The sequence below is a fragment of the Elephantulus edwardii genome, unplaced genomic scaffold (genome assembly GCF_000299155.1).
Source record: "Elephantulus edwardii isolate Elephantulus edwardi_28Jun2011 unplaced genomic scaffold, EleEdw1.0 scaffold00024, whole genome shotgun sequence".
NCBI classification, from domain to species: domain Eukaryota; kingdom Metazoa; phylum Chordata; class Mammalia; order Macroscelidea; family Macroscelididae; genus Elephantulus; species Elephantulus edwardii.
Genome location: NW_006399774.1, coordinates 3,457,925 through 3,473,391, shown reverse-complemented (window position 1 = coordinate 3,473,391; position 15,467 = coordinate 3,457,925). Strand labels below are relative to the sequence as shown.

The 15,467-nt window shown below is 42.1% G+C and overlaps 1 protein-coding gene across 1 annotated transcript in view; it reads left to right on the top strand.

The window, feature by feature from the left end:
* Positions 1 to 15,467, top strand: part of SYNE1 (spectrin repeat containing, nuclear envelope 1) — a 644,155-nt gene that overhangs the window by 347,543 nt on the left and 281,145 nt on the right. The window contains exons 85-88 of the mRNA XM_006882743.1: positions 5,945 to 6,130; positions 7,363 to 7,485; positions 8,814 to 8,996; positions 10,209 to 10,352. Of these exons, the coding sequence (XP_006882805.1) occupies positions 5,945 to 6,130; positions 7,363 to 7,485; positions 8,814 to 8,996; positions 10,209 to 10,352 (636 nt within the window). The remainder of the gene's footprint in view (positions 1 to 5,944; positions 6,131 to 7,362; positions 7,486 to 8,813; positions 8,997 to 10,208; positions 10,353 to 15,467) is intronic.

Sequence of the window (15,467 nt, the reverse complement as noted above, 5' to 3'; positions counted from 1 at the left end):
TAAAAATATTTTTAAAAAATAAGACTTTAGTAACATTTGACTAGTAAATAATGACAAAAAAGTCAGCTTCATTAGAAATCTATAAATGCAAATTGAAACAAAGAGAGAGCAAACTTGTAGTTACCAACATGAAATTTTATAAATTAATATTTAATTGAAAGCTCTTCAACAATGCTTCCTGTTGTTGTTGTTGTTGTGTGTCCTCATGTTACCTGCACCTCATACCGATGAGTAGTTCTGAATCCAGTTCTATTCTGAGCCAGTTTCACTGTCTCTAATACATCTGTGCCTATTACCCCCATCACTATGTTAGTCCATCTCATCCAGGGTCTTGCGTTGTTCCTCAACCCTTCCTGGCGTGGTCCTATATTACAAAAATGTGTTAAAAATTGCTGGGGGGAAAAATGGATTATAATTTTTAAAAAAAGTTTCTTATTCTCACTTGATGATTACATTTCTTAGACCCTATCCTGCCTTTGAACTGTGGTATTGGAGAAGGGTACTAAATATTCCATGAATTGGCAAAAGAATAAACGTGAATGTCTTGAAGACTGTACGATCAGATTGTTCCTTGAAACAAGGATGGTGAAGCTTCCTCTCACGTACTGTGGGCATGCTGGTACGGTAGGCTAAGTTTTGGAAGGGAATATCATACTTGGCAAAGGTGAAGATAAGTGAAAGAGAAGATCCTCAAGCAGTTGGGTTGGCACAGTGCCTGCTGTAATAGCTCGTGTATGTCAAAGATGATGAAGATGGCACGGGAGAGGACAGGGTTCTTTTGTCAGTTTATAGGCTAGTCAGCACTAGTCTCCAGCACTCAAAGGAAACTATTCTTCTCTCTTCCTTATTCATTTTCTAGCTCTTAGATTCATGGCAGGTGATTGGAAAGACCATGGCTTGTATCTGACATACAGTCTTTAAACGGACATCACTGCTCTTCAGTGTTTTGGAAATAAGACTGACAGCTGATGTTCCTAGAGATATACAACCCCTGATCTCCTGACTACTGGTCCCAAGAGTGTGGATTGTGGGTTCAAGCAAGATGAAATCACTGACTTCCAGTCTTTTCTCCATCTAGCTTAGTGTTGCCTATTGGCCCAATAGTGAGGATAGATGGAAAAATTGAAATTGTTAACAATTCCATTTTCCGTGGAACCATAATCATCTATGGTAACAAAACTCAAGAGGTTAAAAGACATGTTGCATTTGGAAAATACACTGTCAAAGCCCTCTCCAGAGTGGTCAAGAACAAGGATGCCAGTTTCTAGACTACAGTGCTCCTGATCCAAGCAATGGTATTTTTTTAAGCTTTCTTAAATTTTCTTAATTTTTTAAAAAAATTGCTTTCTGTGCATTTGAAAGTTTGACAATGAATAAGGGTGAGAGAGTAAGAATCAGTGCCTTTGAGTTGTGGTATTGGTAAAGACTATCCCATGGATTGCTAATAGAACAAACCTGTCTCTCTTGGAGGAAGTGCGATCAGGATGCTTCTTAGAAGAAATGATGGTGAAACTGTCACAGATACTTTGGATATGTTGTCAGGAGGCAACAGTCCTGACTCAGGAGGGGCCTGGCTCATAGGATAAAAGACATTATGCTGTCAGAAGAAGGGATGAAGACTGTCAATAAGAAGCATTAACACAATGATTGTAACCATGGACCCAAACATCTGAGAGATTGTGGGAATGGCACAAGATAGGACAAGGTTCAGTTCTGTTGTTCATTGGGTCCCTATGAGTTGTAATCAACTTGATAGCACCTTAGAGCAACATACTGAAGTTGTATAACCCAAAATGAGAAAATATTGTATATAGTATTACAGTATTACAACATCAAGAAAACAAAGATTCTCACCACTGGGCCAATAGGCAGCATCATGATAGATGATGAGGAGATTGAGATTGTTGACAGCCTCAGTTTGCTTGGCTCTCCAGTCAACACTCTTGATACCAGCATCCAGGAAATGAAAATGGGGAAAGTCTGCTCCTCAGAAACATCTCCAAAGTACTGAAGAACAATGATGTCAGTCTGAAGACTAAGGTGCACCTGATTCAGACCATGGTCTTTGCAATTACTTGGTATGCATCAGAGAGCTGGGCAATGACTAGAGATGAAAGAAGGAGAATTGATGCCTTTGAGCTGTGGTGCTGGAGAAGAGTACTGAATGTATCACGGACTGCTAGGAGAACAAGCTCATCCTAGAGAGGGTGAAGCCAGGCTGCTCCTTGGAGGCAAGGATTGTGAAGCTTTGTCTGACATACTTTGGACATGTTGCAAGGTGGGATCAGATTTTGGAGAGGGATGTCATGCTTGGGAGGGTGGAGGGACAGCGCAGGAGAGGAAGACCCTGAATGAGATGGATTGATTCAGTCACTTGGGAAGTGGGGATAGGTGTGTCAGAGACAATAAGATTGGCAAGGGATTGAGCAAGGTTTAGGGCTGTTGTACATAGGGTTGCTATGAGTCACAGGCAACTCAATGGCACATAACAACAAAAACAACAGTAATAAAATAGTGACATTTTAAAGAACATGTCAAATGGTTTTTCAAAGTACATTTTTGTGTATGTCGTTGTTATGTACCTTAGAGTCAGAATCGACCCATAGCTGATTCATAGGTGACGTTTTCAGAGGTAATTACTAGCACAGGAGATTGAATCCTACCGGCTGCTCTGTGGGAGAAGGATGGGCAGTCCCCTCCTGTGTGATTAGTTACCTCTGAAAACCCACTGGAGGGTCAGCAATGGGTTGGTTTTAACTCAAGGGTACACAACAACAACAATGAAGATTTAGATTTTTGTGTACAATGGAATAGAATATATATAATGGAATAAAATAATCTTGAAGATTGTTTGAAGTACTTTTTGCAGATATACATTTATTCAACAAACATTTGTAGAGCATTTTCCAAGGTTTCACTAGGCATTTGAAGACAAAGAATTCTGTATCCTGATTTCTGCTTGCAGGTAATCTAGGGGAGGAAATAGATAAATTCCAGAGACAATTGGAGATCAGTGATGAGAGTGGAGTCTGGGTGGGTGCTCAGCGCTAATTTAGAGAACTTGCGCCCACCCAGAGCCCTCCCTCTCTGCTTCTGGAAAACCAGCTATTTAAGTCCTTGTTGTGTACAGTCCTGCTTACACAAACATGAGGTCACCACCCACTGGAGTCTGTTTGGTGACAACTGTTTTTCGTTGTAGTTTTTGACAAAGGTGATAAGGAGTAGGTCCACCCAGACTTTAGGGCTTTGAGAAGAACATCAAAGAGGCTTCTTAGGATGACATGACAATGGGCTCAGGCTTGAAAAAACATGCCCCTATCTTGTTGTAAACTGTATTTAGACAAAACCAAGTGGGACTTCAGCCCTAAAGGAGGCATTCTGGGTCACCAGAAGGTGGAATTCAGGGAGGTGAGCTGCAGCAGTCCAGGGATGAGGGACAAGATATGTAGAGAGAAAAGAAGAAAATCATGAAAGTACGCGTATCAGGACTTTAGGATTTTGTTCTAACGTCTCATGTCTTGTGAAACCTTTGAAACCTAGATATTCTGCAGTTAAGACACAAGGTCGGACTTGTATTTTAGGAGAGGACTTAGTTGTTCTTCTTGTTGTTATATACTGTCAAGTCAGAACTGACCGGTAGCTGACTCTGGTGGATTTTGAGAGGCAGTTAGCATGGACAGAGACAAGGCCAGACTTGCGTTTGAGGAGAGAATTTAGTAACTTATAGAAAACAGAATGGTGAAGTTAAGACAGTATCACAAAGATAAGGTGGTATAAGTATTCTGGCAGAAAAGTACAAGGACACACAAAATAATTAAAGAAATTTAAAAAAAAAAGTCCTAAAATAAGAAGGAGCTGGAGCATCCTAAATTAGTGACTAATTAGAAGTTGCTGGAAGAGAAGAGAGAGTCACAGGGGTCTTGAGATATCTGGCATTTGAGACAAGTATCAACTCATTGGTGAGTTCTGAGGCACTGAGTTTTTAGACACTTTCTGGGAGTTTCTTATTTACCGTCTTCAGGAACTCATACAAGTTATTCATCTAGAGTTCAGACAGGAAGAAGATACACTGTTAGATGAAGAAGAAAGACGAAAAATGTTACATTGTTGTTAGGTGCCCTCAAGTTAACTCTAACACATAGCAGTCCTATGAACAGTGACCTGAATCTCGCCCTATCCTGCACCATTCTTCCATCTCTGATACGTCCAAGCTCATTGCAGTGTTCACCCACTGCAGTGTCAGTCTATCTTGTTGAGGGGCTTCCTCTCTCATTGACCTTCTACCTTTCCCAGCATGATGTCTCTTTCTCTCTAAGAGCTGATTTCTTCTGGAAATATATTCTCAGTTCTCTAAAATATATGCCCTATCATAATAGCAGTTTCTATTTACTTAAGGTTATCATTAGGTGATAGAAATGAGACATTTTCTTTTCTTCTTTACATTTGTCTCTCTCTCTCTCTCGTGTGTGTGTGTGTGTGTGTGTGTGTGTGTACACACACTTTCTGGTGACCTGGTATGGTAAGGAATTATGGTGCCAACACAGAGATGCACAACTTGAGTTCACCTGCTGCTCCATGGGAGACAGGCAGGCTGTCTCCTTCTGAAAACCCACTAGAGGTTAGCTGTGGGTAGTTGCAACTTGATGGCACTCAGCAGCAATAAATATCATGCATTGTGAGAAAAGCCATGTATGTACCATATTGTAGATGAATCATTAGATGTCTGCATTCATATGTACAGTAGAGTCTGACTAAAGACTCCAGTGCCATCTCCGTGTCTCCTCTGTGCATGTCATACACACCAGTAATTGCTCGTTCTGTGCACACCCACCTCTATGTCTTTGCTTATTTTGTTCCTTCAGCATGAAATACTTTTCCTCTTATTTACCATCTGCCAAATGCACTGTGGTTGGAATTAACATGAAACTCTTCCAGGAAGCCTTCTACAGCCTGATTTTCCAATGAATCAAGGCACATCTCACTTTTCTACTTCCTTAACTTCTCCTTCTGTGTATGCTTGTAATGTTACGCTTGTTACACAGCTGTCTCTCCATTCAAGCTATCATTATTCCTAATGGACTGTACAATCCTAAATTCCCGGGGCTGTGTTTTACTCTCCTTCTACCTAACAACTTATTTAAAGCAAGTGATCTAAAATTATGTGTTTGTAAATTCTTGTATAATTTTTTTATTTCATATACAATACACATTTAGATTACAGACACAGAATAGAAAAGCTGGATTAAGCTTCTTTAGTTTAACTATGAGTAAAAGCAGGACCTATGAGCTCTAATTGGCCCCAATCTCTCTGGGCGCTCTGGTGACCTAGTGGTAAAAAGCTACCCTGTATTCTCAAAGGCATGTGGTTCGAATTCACCTGAGTGGTCTATTTCTGTGCAAATAAATGCCTCTGAAAACCTATCGGAGGGTCAACTTTGAGTCAATTCTGACTCAAGGATACATAACAACTGACATGTAATCAAAATACATGTTGGGATGGTAGACACGGCACACACCTTATGATCCAGCACCTAAAAATGTGTGGTGAATTGCTTATAGCCTTGTGCCACCTTCTTTTCTCTGAAAGAGGATCTCAGTAGGTGGTGACCTGAGGCAGGCGGGGCAGGGTGTGGACCCAGCAGGACAACCTGCACACAGAACCTGCACAGCATGCATGGGAGGTATGAGTTGCAATTTACTCCCCTCCCAGGCCACAGCTTTCTGCGGCCACAGCTTTCTGCCACACCCTGCTGGGCTTGAAAGTGGCGGAGGTCATGAGGATGGCGTGAGATTAGCCAAAGTCCCATTTGTTGATCATAGGTTATTCCTCTGCTTCACATTTGACTCTATGACACCTAACAACAACTGGTAGAATAAACTGCCTATTAGCCCTCTGCTGCCCAGCCTCTCTCTCAATGCCTTTCATATGGACAATTGCCTCTAGACAATGTTGGAAGAATCTGAAGAAATCTGCAGCGACCTGGAAGCAATGACCGAGAAACTTCAGTACCTGAGCAGCGTGTACTGCACTGAAAAAATGTTCCAGCAAGTGGCAGAACTGGGACGGGAGACCGAGGAGGTACAGCAGATGATCAAAATCCGTTTACAGAGTCTGCAGGATGCCGCCAAGGTGAGAAAGAAGCAAAGGGATGTGCATACTGGTGTTTCAGTGGTCAGACACTCACCTTCCTTGCAAGACTTTCGGGTTGGATTCCTGGTCAGTGTCCTCAAATACAGCCACCACCGGCCTGTTGGTGGAATCGAGTCTGTTGTGATGCTGAAGAGGTATCGGTGGTAATTCTGCTTTACTGGGCTGCCGAGAAAACAAATAGATATCGCTTAGAGAAAATGCAGCCATATAGGCATAAAGTGCTCCATACAGGCAAAGATGGTGAAGCATCTTCTCACACGCTTGGATATGTTGCTAAGTGAGGCTATTACTTGTAATGGGACATCATGCTTAGAAAAGTGGAGGGTCAGTGAAGGAAAGGAAGCCTCTTAATGAGTTGGATTGACACAGTGGCTGCAACAATGGGCTTGAGTATGCCAGAGATGATGAAGATGGCAGAGGACAGGACAGGGCTCAGAGGCATTTTCTGAGAGTCGCTATGAGTGATACTTGACTCAAAGGTACATAAGAGCAACAAGAACAAGATAGACTAGGAAGAAACATCTGGTGATCTGCTTCTAAAAATCAGCCAATGGAAGCCCTGTGGATTACACAGGGCCTATTCCGTTGTATAATGTCTCTTAATGACATCTAACAATATTATAAACAATATATATGCAAGTGTGTGTATATGCACATGCACATATATAAGGTATCTCTGATGGCCTTGTGATAAGAAGCTGTGCTGCAATCCCAAAGCTATGCAGTTCAAATCCACCTGATACTTCTTGGGAGAAGGATGGGCATTCTCCTCCCATGTGATATACTACCTCTGAAAGCCTGCTGAAGGGTCAGGTATGAGTTGGTTCTGATTCAATTACACATAACAGTAAGATAGATAGATAGATGATAGATAGATAGATAGATAGATAGATAGATAGATAGATAGATAGATCTCTATGTTGTTGATTGCCTTCGAGTCGAGCACGACTCTTAGTGACCCCATGAACAAAAGGCCTGAAGCCCCTCTACAACTATCAACATTTATCAATTTTCATAGAGTTTCCAGAGGTGTGTTGTTTAGGAAAAAAAGCAGCCACTAGAGAAGTACAGTGCTTCCCTCTGCTGTGGTCACTTGGCTGTGGAGTTACTTCTCATCTATGCCTTTAGATTCCAGGCATTTCTTTTCTTTTTTTTTTTCTTTTTTTTTTTGGCATTTCTATATTGATATTCATGTCACCTTTTCTTACCAGGATATGAAAAAATTTGAAGCCGAGCTCAGAAATTTACAAGCTGCCCTGGAACAGGCGCAGGCAACACTGTCCTCCCCGGAAGTCGGCCGTCTCAGTCTCAAGGAGCAATTATCTCATCGACAGGTAAACAGAAAGAATTAGGAAAAGTGGTGGAGATTGGAGTTTACAAAGAAAAAGTTTGGGGGAAAACCCCACCAGTTTCTAAATTCATCTAACAATCTTAGTACTGTTTGCATTATTTTTTTAAAAAAGAACAAATTTTTCCCAGTGTCACCCATTTTATATAGTATTTCATGAGTTCCTTGTTTTCAATGCCGCATAGTATTTCATTGTGTGGATATGCCAGAGCTTCTCTATCCATTCATTTGCTGATGGGCACTTGGGTTGTTTCCAGCTCTTTGCTATTGTGAACAAAGCCGAAATAAATATAAAAAATAGGTGTGTGTGTATCTGTTTCGGTGGCAGTTATGGTTTCATTAGGGTATATTCCCAGTAGTGGAATTTCTGCGTCTCAGTCACAAAAAGACAAATACGGTATAATGCAATTGTTATAAAAGAGGACTGACATTGGGGTTGGGAGGAGACTGAGAAAGATGGGCTAAATAATGTATACTGCATTGAAACTCATGAGGGAGAGAACTGTTTAAAAAGGATATATGGTTAGATATTATTGTTATGACAGGAGTTCAGAAGGAAGGTAGCAGAGTGGAGTGGACTTAGGGGGAGGGATTGAATAACGATGAAAGATTTTTTATTTCCCCGAAAGAAAAGGGAATTTGTGAGGAGAGGTGAGCAGGGAGAAAAGTGCAACAATGAATGACTAGAACTCCAAAGTCTCTGTAAACTTTCATTAAAATCAACTTAAACTAACAAAAAAAAAATATTTTTTGCAAACTCTTTCTAACTTGTAATGCAGCTGAACAGAATCTCTTGGGTGGTACAGATTAGTTAAGTGTTTAGCTGAAAAACCACATAGTTCTGGTTGGATCTCACCCAGGACTGAATGATTATCAGTTAAAAACTCAAGTCATTTCCCTCCAGTCAGGATTGACTCACAGCTGAGCCTCCGGTGAGTTTTCTGAGATGACCTGTCTGTCTTCAAGATAGCAGTTGGTGGATTTGAACCAAATGCCTATGGGTTGGCAGTGCAGCTTCTTACCACTAGTGCACGGGAGTCCCTTCGTGGGTAAAACTCACTGAGATCCTGATGAAGCGAGGCTATACACCTAGACATAAATTAGTGATGAGTCAATGACAACTGGTTTCACCGCCACAGTTGTAATTTACTCAGTGTCTCATAGTATATTAAACCTTTTAAGTTACTCCAGAATATACATTTTGATATTATAAATGGCATGATTGAGATTCAATTACATATACATTTGATATTAAATACTATTTTGCCTTCCACTGGAATGACACAGTTTTGACATTTGACGTGACACTTTCAGCACTTGCTATCAGAGATGGAGTCGCTGAAGCCCAAGGTCCAGGCTGTCCAGCTGTGCCAGAGTGCACTCCGGATCCCCGAGGACGTGGTGGCCAGCCTGCCACTCTGCCACGCGGCCCTGCGGCTGCAGGAGGAGGCCAGCCGGCTGCAGCACACGGCCATCCAGCAGTGTAACATCATGCAGGCAAGTGCAGCCAGTGTCCCCAGGGCCTGCGACGACCCCCTGGCCCAGAGCAAAGACTGCGTGAGTCAGGAGCTGCTTTTATTAGCATTGTGTGGGCTCACCCGTCAAAACCCTTCCCCAGTGTTATATTTGACAGCTTGTTGGGGTTATGTAAGAGGAGGAGATTAAAGTGCTATCGTTCGGCTCGCCCACCAACGCCTGGGGAAAGCTCCTTTAAAAATATCTGTGGTAGGAAAACAACAAAAAAAATCTGTGGTGGTAGCTATCTTTGAGTTGCAAGGAACAACTTCTAAAGGTTAATGTTTTATACAGTCATCTATCTTTACCATGTCCTAGTATCCCCAGAATAATGTTGAGCCTCTTAAGATAAATTTAAAGTTATTGTACATTACAGAATGGTTTTCGTATTTTAGCTTTGGGGCACCAGATGCAGTTTTTACCTAAGAAGTGCGCTCAAGTGCTTTGCTCTTTGTTTCTTGAAGCGATAAAGGGACTTTTATGTGTCACAAAGAAATTACAGCATTTACCTCCTACCGCTTGCCTGCGTTGTTTTTGTCGTTAGGTGCGGTCGAGTTGCCTACGACTCACAGGGCATCTGTGGATAACAGATCTGAGCCTTGTCCTATCCTGCACCACTGTCCCAGTCTCCATCATGTTCAAGCCCACTGTCACTGTCAATCCATGTCAACAAGATAGCTTGATCACCAACGTTAGCAAAACAAACAAAAGCATAAATCACCTTTGAGTGAGGTTCTAGCGGCCCGTTTCATCCTCTGTCTTTGTTCCTCGTATCATTTTATGTTTGGTAAAGGAGTAAATTGAAGTCATCCATAGTTCATTTCTTTTATTCCTTAAAAAAAAAAAAGTCACTCAGTCTAGAGCCTCACATCCATTTTCAGTAATTCTGAGATGGAAAAATGAATCCATTGTGTTCTTCATGTTGTTTCTAACCACTATGTTGTCGTGACAGTGGATCCTAATTGCTTAGCTACTTGGAGTTCGTCAATAATTTGGTAAAATATTTTAGGGAAAGGGTTTCCAAAAATCTGATTTAAGGATTGGGGCAGCCTCGTGGTTTTGCCCTGTGTTTATTCTCTAGACATGCAGGTAAATGAGAGCTAATGTGTGTGTGTGTGTGGGGGGGGGGTGTCCAGCAGAGAGCCGCATAGACATAAGTACTGAGATAGGAAATCGTATGTGCTTCTTTCAAAGGAGGCTGTGGTGCAGTACGAGCAGTATGAACACGAAATGAAACGCCTCCAGCAGCTGATTGAAGGAGCTCACAGGGAGATCGAGGATAAACCAGTGGCCACCAGCAACATCCAGGAGCTGCAAGCCCAGATCTCTCGGCATGAGGTAGGCAGGAACGCAGGCAGAGTGCGGGGCAGGGCTCTGGCTTGATCGGAATATAAACTCGCTCCTCCCTCACCGACGTGGCTCAGTGTTAAGTAAAATCGGTGTTGTGTACGAGGGGGCTATGCCTCACGGCTGGTGGTGGTGTTTTCCAGCCCTGGTGGCTCACGATCCATCAGGTACCATCGTGTTTCTCAGGATACTCACGGTGATACGGGCCCCCTTCCAATCATGCCTTCTCCATTCCCAGCACCCATCACATGCATTCAGGGTTGTGACGGTGGTGGTCAGAGGACGTTGCCTCCTGCTGTACACCCTGGATGGGTCATTCATCTGTCACCACCCCAGCGCCAGTAGCCCTCTCCTTCTAGGCGCCAGTTTGCCTGGCTCCTTCAGACCCTCACCTGACATCCTCTTGTCCACCTGCTACATCATGTCACCTATTGTCACCTTGTGTTTCACATGACTATTCCAAGATGCCACAGATAGACAGGAGGGTCCAAAACTGGCCAGCTACTGCCTCTCGTGTGGCCCGACCATTACTGAGGCCTCTGTATAATTTGGCATTGCCTATGGACGGCACCTCAGACCTAAGTGTGGCCCTCAGTAGGGCCTAGAATGTGGGTGGGCCTCCTGTGAATTTTTTCAAAATTGTCTTTAATGCTTAATGCCAGATAATGAGATACAGACAGTGAGTGAGACGTGGGTGTTTGTGATTATTTTTGGTGAATGACAGAGCCTTTCCCTGTTCTGCATTTCTTGTGCTCAGCTCTTTGAAGGGCTTTGCATTTTCAGGCCTGTTTTTGCTGGTCTTCCCCAGTGTGCAGTAATGGGAGCTTTCCCTTTCATGCTGTGCCTTCCTTATAAATGTTGTCTCAGCCTCCACCCACTGACTAGTTTCCTGCACCAGAATTATCACAATGGATTCACTAAACCTCAGTGTTTTCCCTGTATTTAAAACCCACAAGAAGCAGCAGTGTTCAAAGTACTGCTTCAGTGATTGTCATCTGCAGAAGACAATCACTTCCTCAAACGTCTTATCATTTCAGTTGTGTCTTCCACCTAAATAGAGGAATCAGCCTCATTGTTTGTGCGGCTGACTTCTAGGTTGGGCCTAGCAGTTAATGGGAGACTTTATTGTTTGTTTTGTGGTTGTATATGTGCCTTCCAGTCAGAATTGATGCACAGCTGACACTCCAATGAGTTTTCAGAATCTGTAAATCTCACAGGAGGAAAGAGTGCCCATCTTTCTCCTGTGGAGCAGCTGGTGGATTTGAACCAGTTACCTTTACGTTAGCAGGGCAACTTCTTACCCACTAGGCCACCAGAGCCCTTTCTCGTTCATGGAATCACAGATCTGTTTTATGTTAGTATTTGGAAACTCTTCCACAGACACCGCTTCATTTAGGCATTGCTGAACTTACTGATGGTTTGCACTTGCTTTCTTTCCTGAGCTGTCAATTTCAGCAGAGACTGGAGGGCTAGCTCATAGCATCCTGGTTTTGATAAATAACTGAGGTATTAGTTACTGTGTGCTGTTGAGTCTGTTCTGATCCACAGTGACCCCACATGACACACTAGAACTGTCCAATAAGGTTTTCTGGGCTGTGATCTTGATAGGAACTGTCTATCACATCTTTCTCCTGGAAAGCAAGCTTGTGATCAACAGTTGTGCTCACCAAAACTGTTGCATGCTTAACCAGTGTGCCCCCACATCTAGGGAGGCCTTACTTTTCTGCAAAAAGCATGGAGAGTTAGTTTACTCTTATACTTTCTTCACCTCAACTCTATCATAAGAGCAACAAACTGTTTCTTGCAAATCTCTAGATTAAGACTTTTAGAAGTTCAAAGTTCTGTCTCTTAAACAGGGAAAATCGAATCACCACCAGCAACCCTCTGCATCCACATAGATTAGCTTACATTTATAGATAATTTACAAAATAATTTAAAAAGCGATCATACTAGCATTTACTCCTACAACGATAGGTTTTTGTCTATATCAACTCTTCTACACGTGGTTAGGGAACTATGGCAGGCACGCACCTGGAGAGTTGCACTGCTTAACTGCTTAGCCAAAGCTATGTTTCTTCACCAGTTCAAGTCCACTAGTAGGTATGAGAGAGAAAGATGAGCAGTCTCCTCCTGTGCAGTTTACAGCCTCAGAAACCCAACGCAGAGTGAGCGATGAGTCAATTCCAACTTGACAGTAACGAATTCAGAGCTATATTGGGTAAATGAAAGTGAATTTTGCAAAGTTTGGAGCCATTTCTAGAACTCATCCATTAGATTATGTATTAAGTAGTCTGATTACCTATTTATTTTGAAATTATTTTTGGTCCCATTTCCTAAGATCCAGATTTTACTGCACTGCCAGAATTTAATTCATCGTGGTACAGAATATATAAAACAAGCTTGGAAGCAGGAGTGGCATCCACTTCTGCAATGGCTTGCCTCAGGAAACTCTATGAACAGTACTCAGGTCTTCTGTTCATAGGGTTGCTATGAGTTGTCTACAACTCGACGGCACCTAATAACAACAATAGAAAAGATTACCATAGTGAACTAGTAATAATTTAGAGGTTTAATCATTTTATTATGGAGCTCTTATGGCCTACTGGTAAGAAGCTGCACCACAATCCCAAAGGTACACAGTTCAAATCCACCAGCTGCTCTGCGAGAGAAGGGTGGGCAGTCTCCTCCTGTTTGATATGTTCCTTATGAAAACTCAGTGGAAGGTCAGCTATGAGTTGATTCTGACCTGACAACAACATCATACATTAACAATCTTTTGAGATAGGTATCTATTGTGTGGGACTGTTTTGATGTGGCTATTATTTTTATATCTTTTACTAGCTGTGTCAGAGTCAGTGAGACTGGCTCAGGCTAGGGTAGAGTTCAGAGCTGTTGTACATGGGATCACCGTGAGTCAAAGGCAACTCCATGGCACATAACAATGACACCTTCATTTTACTGATTAGAAAATTGAGAAACTGCTTTTCTATAGGGACTTCCTAAGCAAATCAAGTATGGAAAGCTCACGGAAACCCAATGTCTTTGACTTAAAATTCCACAGATTTTCCACTATAGCAGAAACCATATGAGCTACTTTATTGCAGAGACAAAAAGAACAAATTTTGAAAAGTATATTATTTTCTCTGTGTGTGTACCATCAAATTGGATCTGACTGGTACAGGAGGAGATGGCCCCTCCTTCTCCGGCAGAGCATCTGGTGGATTTGAACCTCTTATCTCTGGGATTGCACTGCAGCTTCTTGCCACTAGGCCACCAGAGCTCCCCAAATTTTGAAGAATATAAAGCTTGGATCCAGTCATGGAAATCTTCTGGCAGCTTCCTCAGTAGTCGTCATCTAGGTTTTTCTTTTTTTTTTTTTTTGTCCCATTTTCTCATTATCATGACTGTAAATGTTAATGTAAATATGTACTAGTTTTACACAGTGATTTAGCATCATTTTCTGTGACAGTGAGGTCCCGTGGGAGGTTTGTGCCTAAAATACACAAGAGTAGAAAAATGCAACACAGAGCAAGTCATTTGCGGTAACATAAGAGTCAAACCCCAGAAAATCTGTCTCTGTCTTTCTGGACAATCACTCACACCTTAGTCCATCAGAGCTTCATCTTTAATTCCTAGCATTGTCCACAATGTTAACAACCAGCCAACACAGGCAAAAGGAGATAGAAAAGGTGCGTTTATACTGGGGAAAAAATCCTGGGCACTGTTTCTTGAAGTCACATGGACTTTATGAAAGTCCATGATTTGGACCAAACAGAACATTCTTGTAAAGCTCACTCTGTCAGTCACTGCCATTGAATCAGGACTGATCCTCTAACAGGTTCTCAGAGGCTGTAAATCTCAGGGGAGGAGATTGCTCTTCTTTCTTCTAAGGAGCAGCTAGTGGATTTGAACTGTGCACCTTTGGGTTGCAGTGCAGTTCCCTACCCACTAGACTGCCACAGCCCCCTCATAAAGCTGGGAACTCAGAGTGTGTGCACGTGGTGACCAAGAGTTGAATCTTTAGCAGATAGTCAAGTGAGTTCTATGAACAGTAATGTTAAGCTTGAACAAGACGCTTGCTGTGGAGTGGACGTGCCTTTATAGAGCACAGCAGTTGGGTTGGGGCTTGTCCACTAAGGCTTCACCGTAGAAAACTAAGAGAATATCTGTCTACTTCACAGAGATGGCTCAGATTCACGCAGTAGGTGAGCACACCAGTGCACAAAGCTTAGTGACTCATTCCATGAAATGATAACTTCAACTAATTTAGTAAATATTTAATTGAGTGGTTGTACTCTTCACCTCAGAACTCTGTTGGTGCCATGGTTAAGGCGTTTGCTTGCTAACCAAATGGTCAGCAGTTCAAACTCACCAGTCACTCTGTGGAAGAAAGAAGTGGCCATCTGCTTCCATGAAGAGAAAAGGCCATGGGGCAGCTCTTCTCCGTCCTGTAGATGGACCGTGAGTCGGTGTTGACTTGATAGCAGTGACTTGGTTTTGATTTTGGTTATAGGCCCTTTGGGGGTATGAAAAGGTTAGCACTTAACTGCTAAGCAAAAGGTTATACGTTTGAACCCAATGAGACTATCTCAGAAAAAGGGCTGGCAGTCTGTTCTGCAAATTCAGACATTGACAACCATGGACACAGATGAGTTCTCCATGAGTCAAAGTCAACTGATTTCAGTATTTGCTGGCTAACTTTTGTTGGTTTGGGTTTTTTTTATTCCTAACATAGTACCAAAGTAAATAGTCACATCTACTTTAATTATTATAACAATAACACTGCGTTTCAATAGCTATAAGGTAAAGAGGAAATGACTTTCTAACCCCTTAGTCATAGTTTTTGGAATCTCTATTAAAAAACAAGAACCCTAGAAATCACTAGAGAAATCATTACCAATCCAGAAGACAGGCTGCTATGTGGTTTTATTTCCACTCCTCAGTTTTGGTTGGAGGGAAGAACAAAGAAACAATAATAATAACGATCACATGTGTATATGTGTATATATATGTTTATGTATGCTTTTGTGCATGGATATAATACACATTCTTCTTCCTTTTTTAAACTTTCTATTATGACTTGAATTCACAGAGCTAATGGATTTT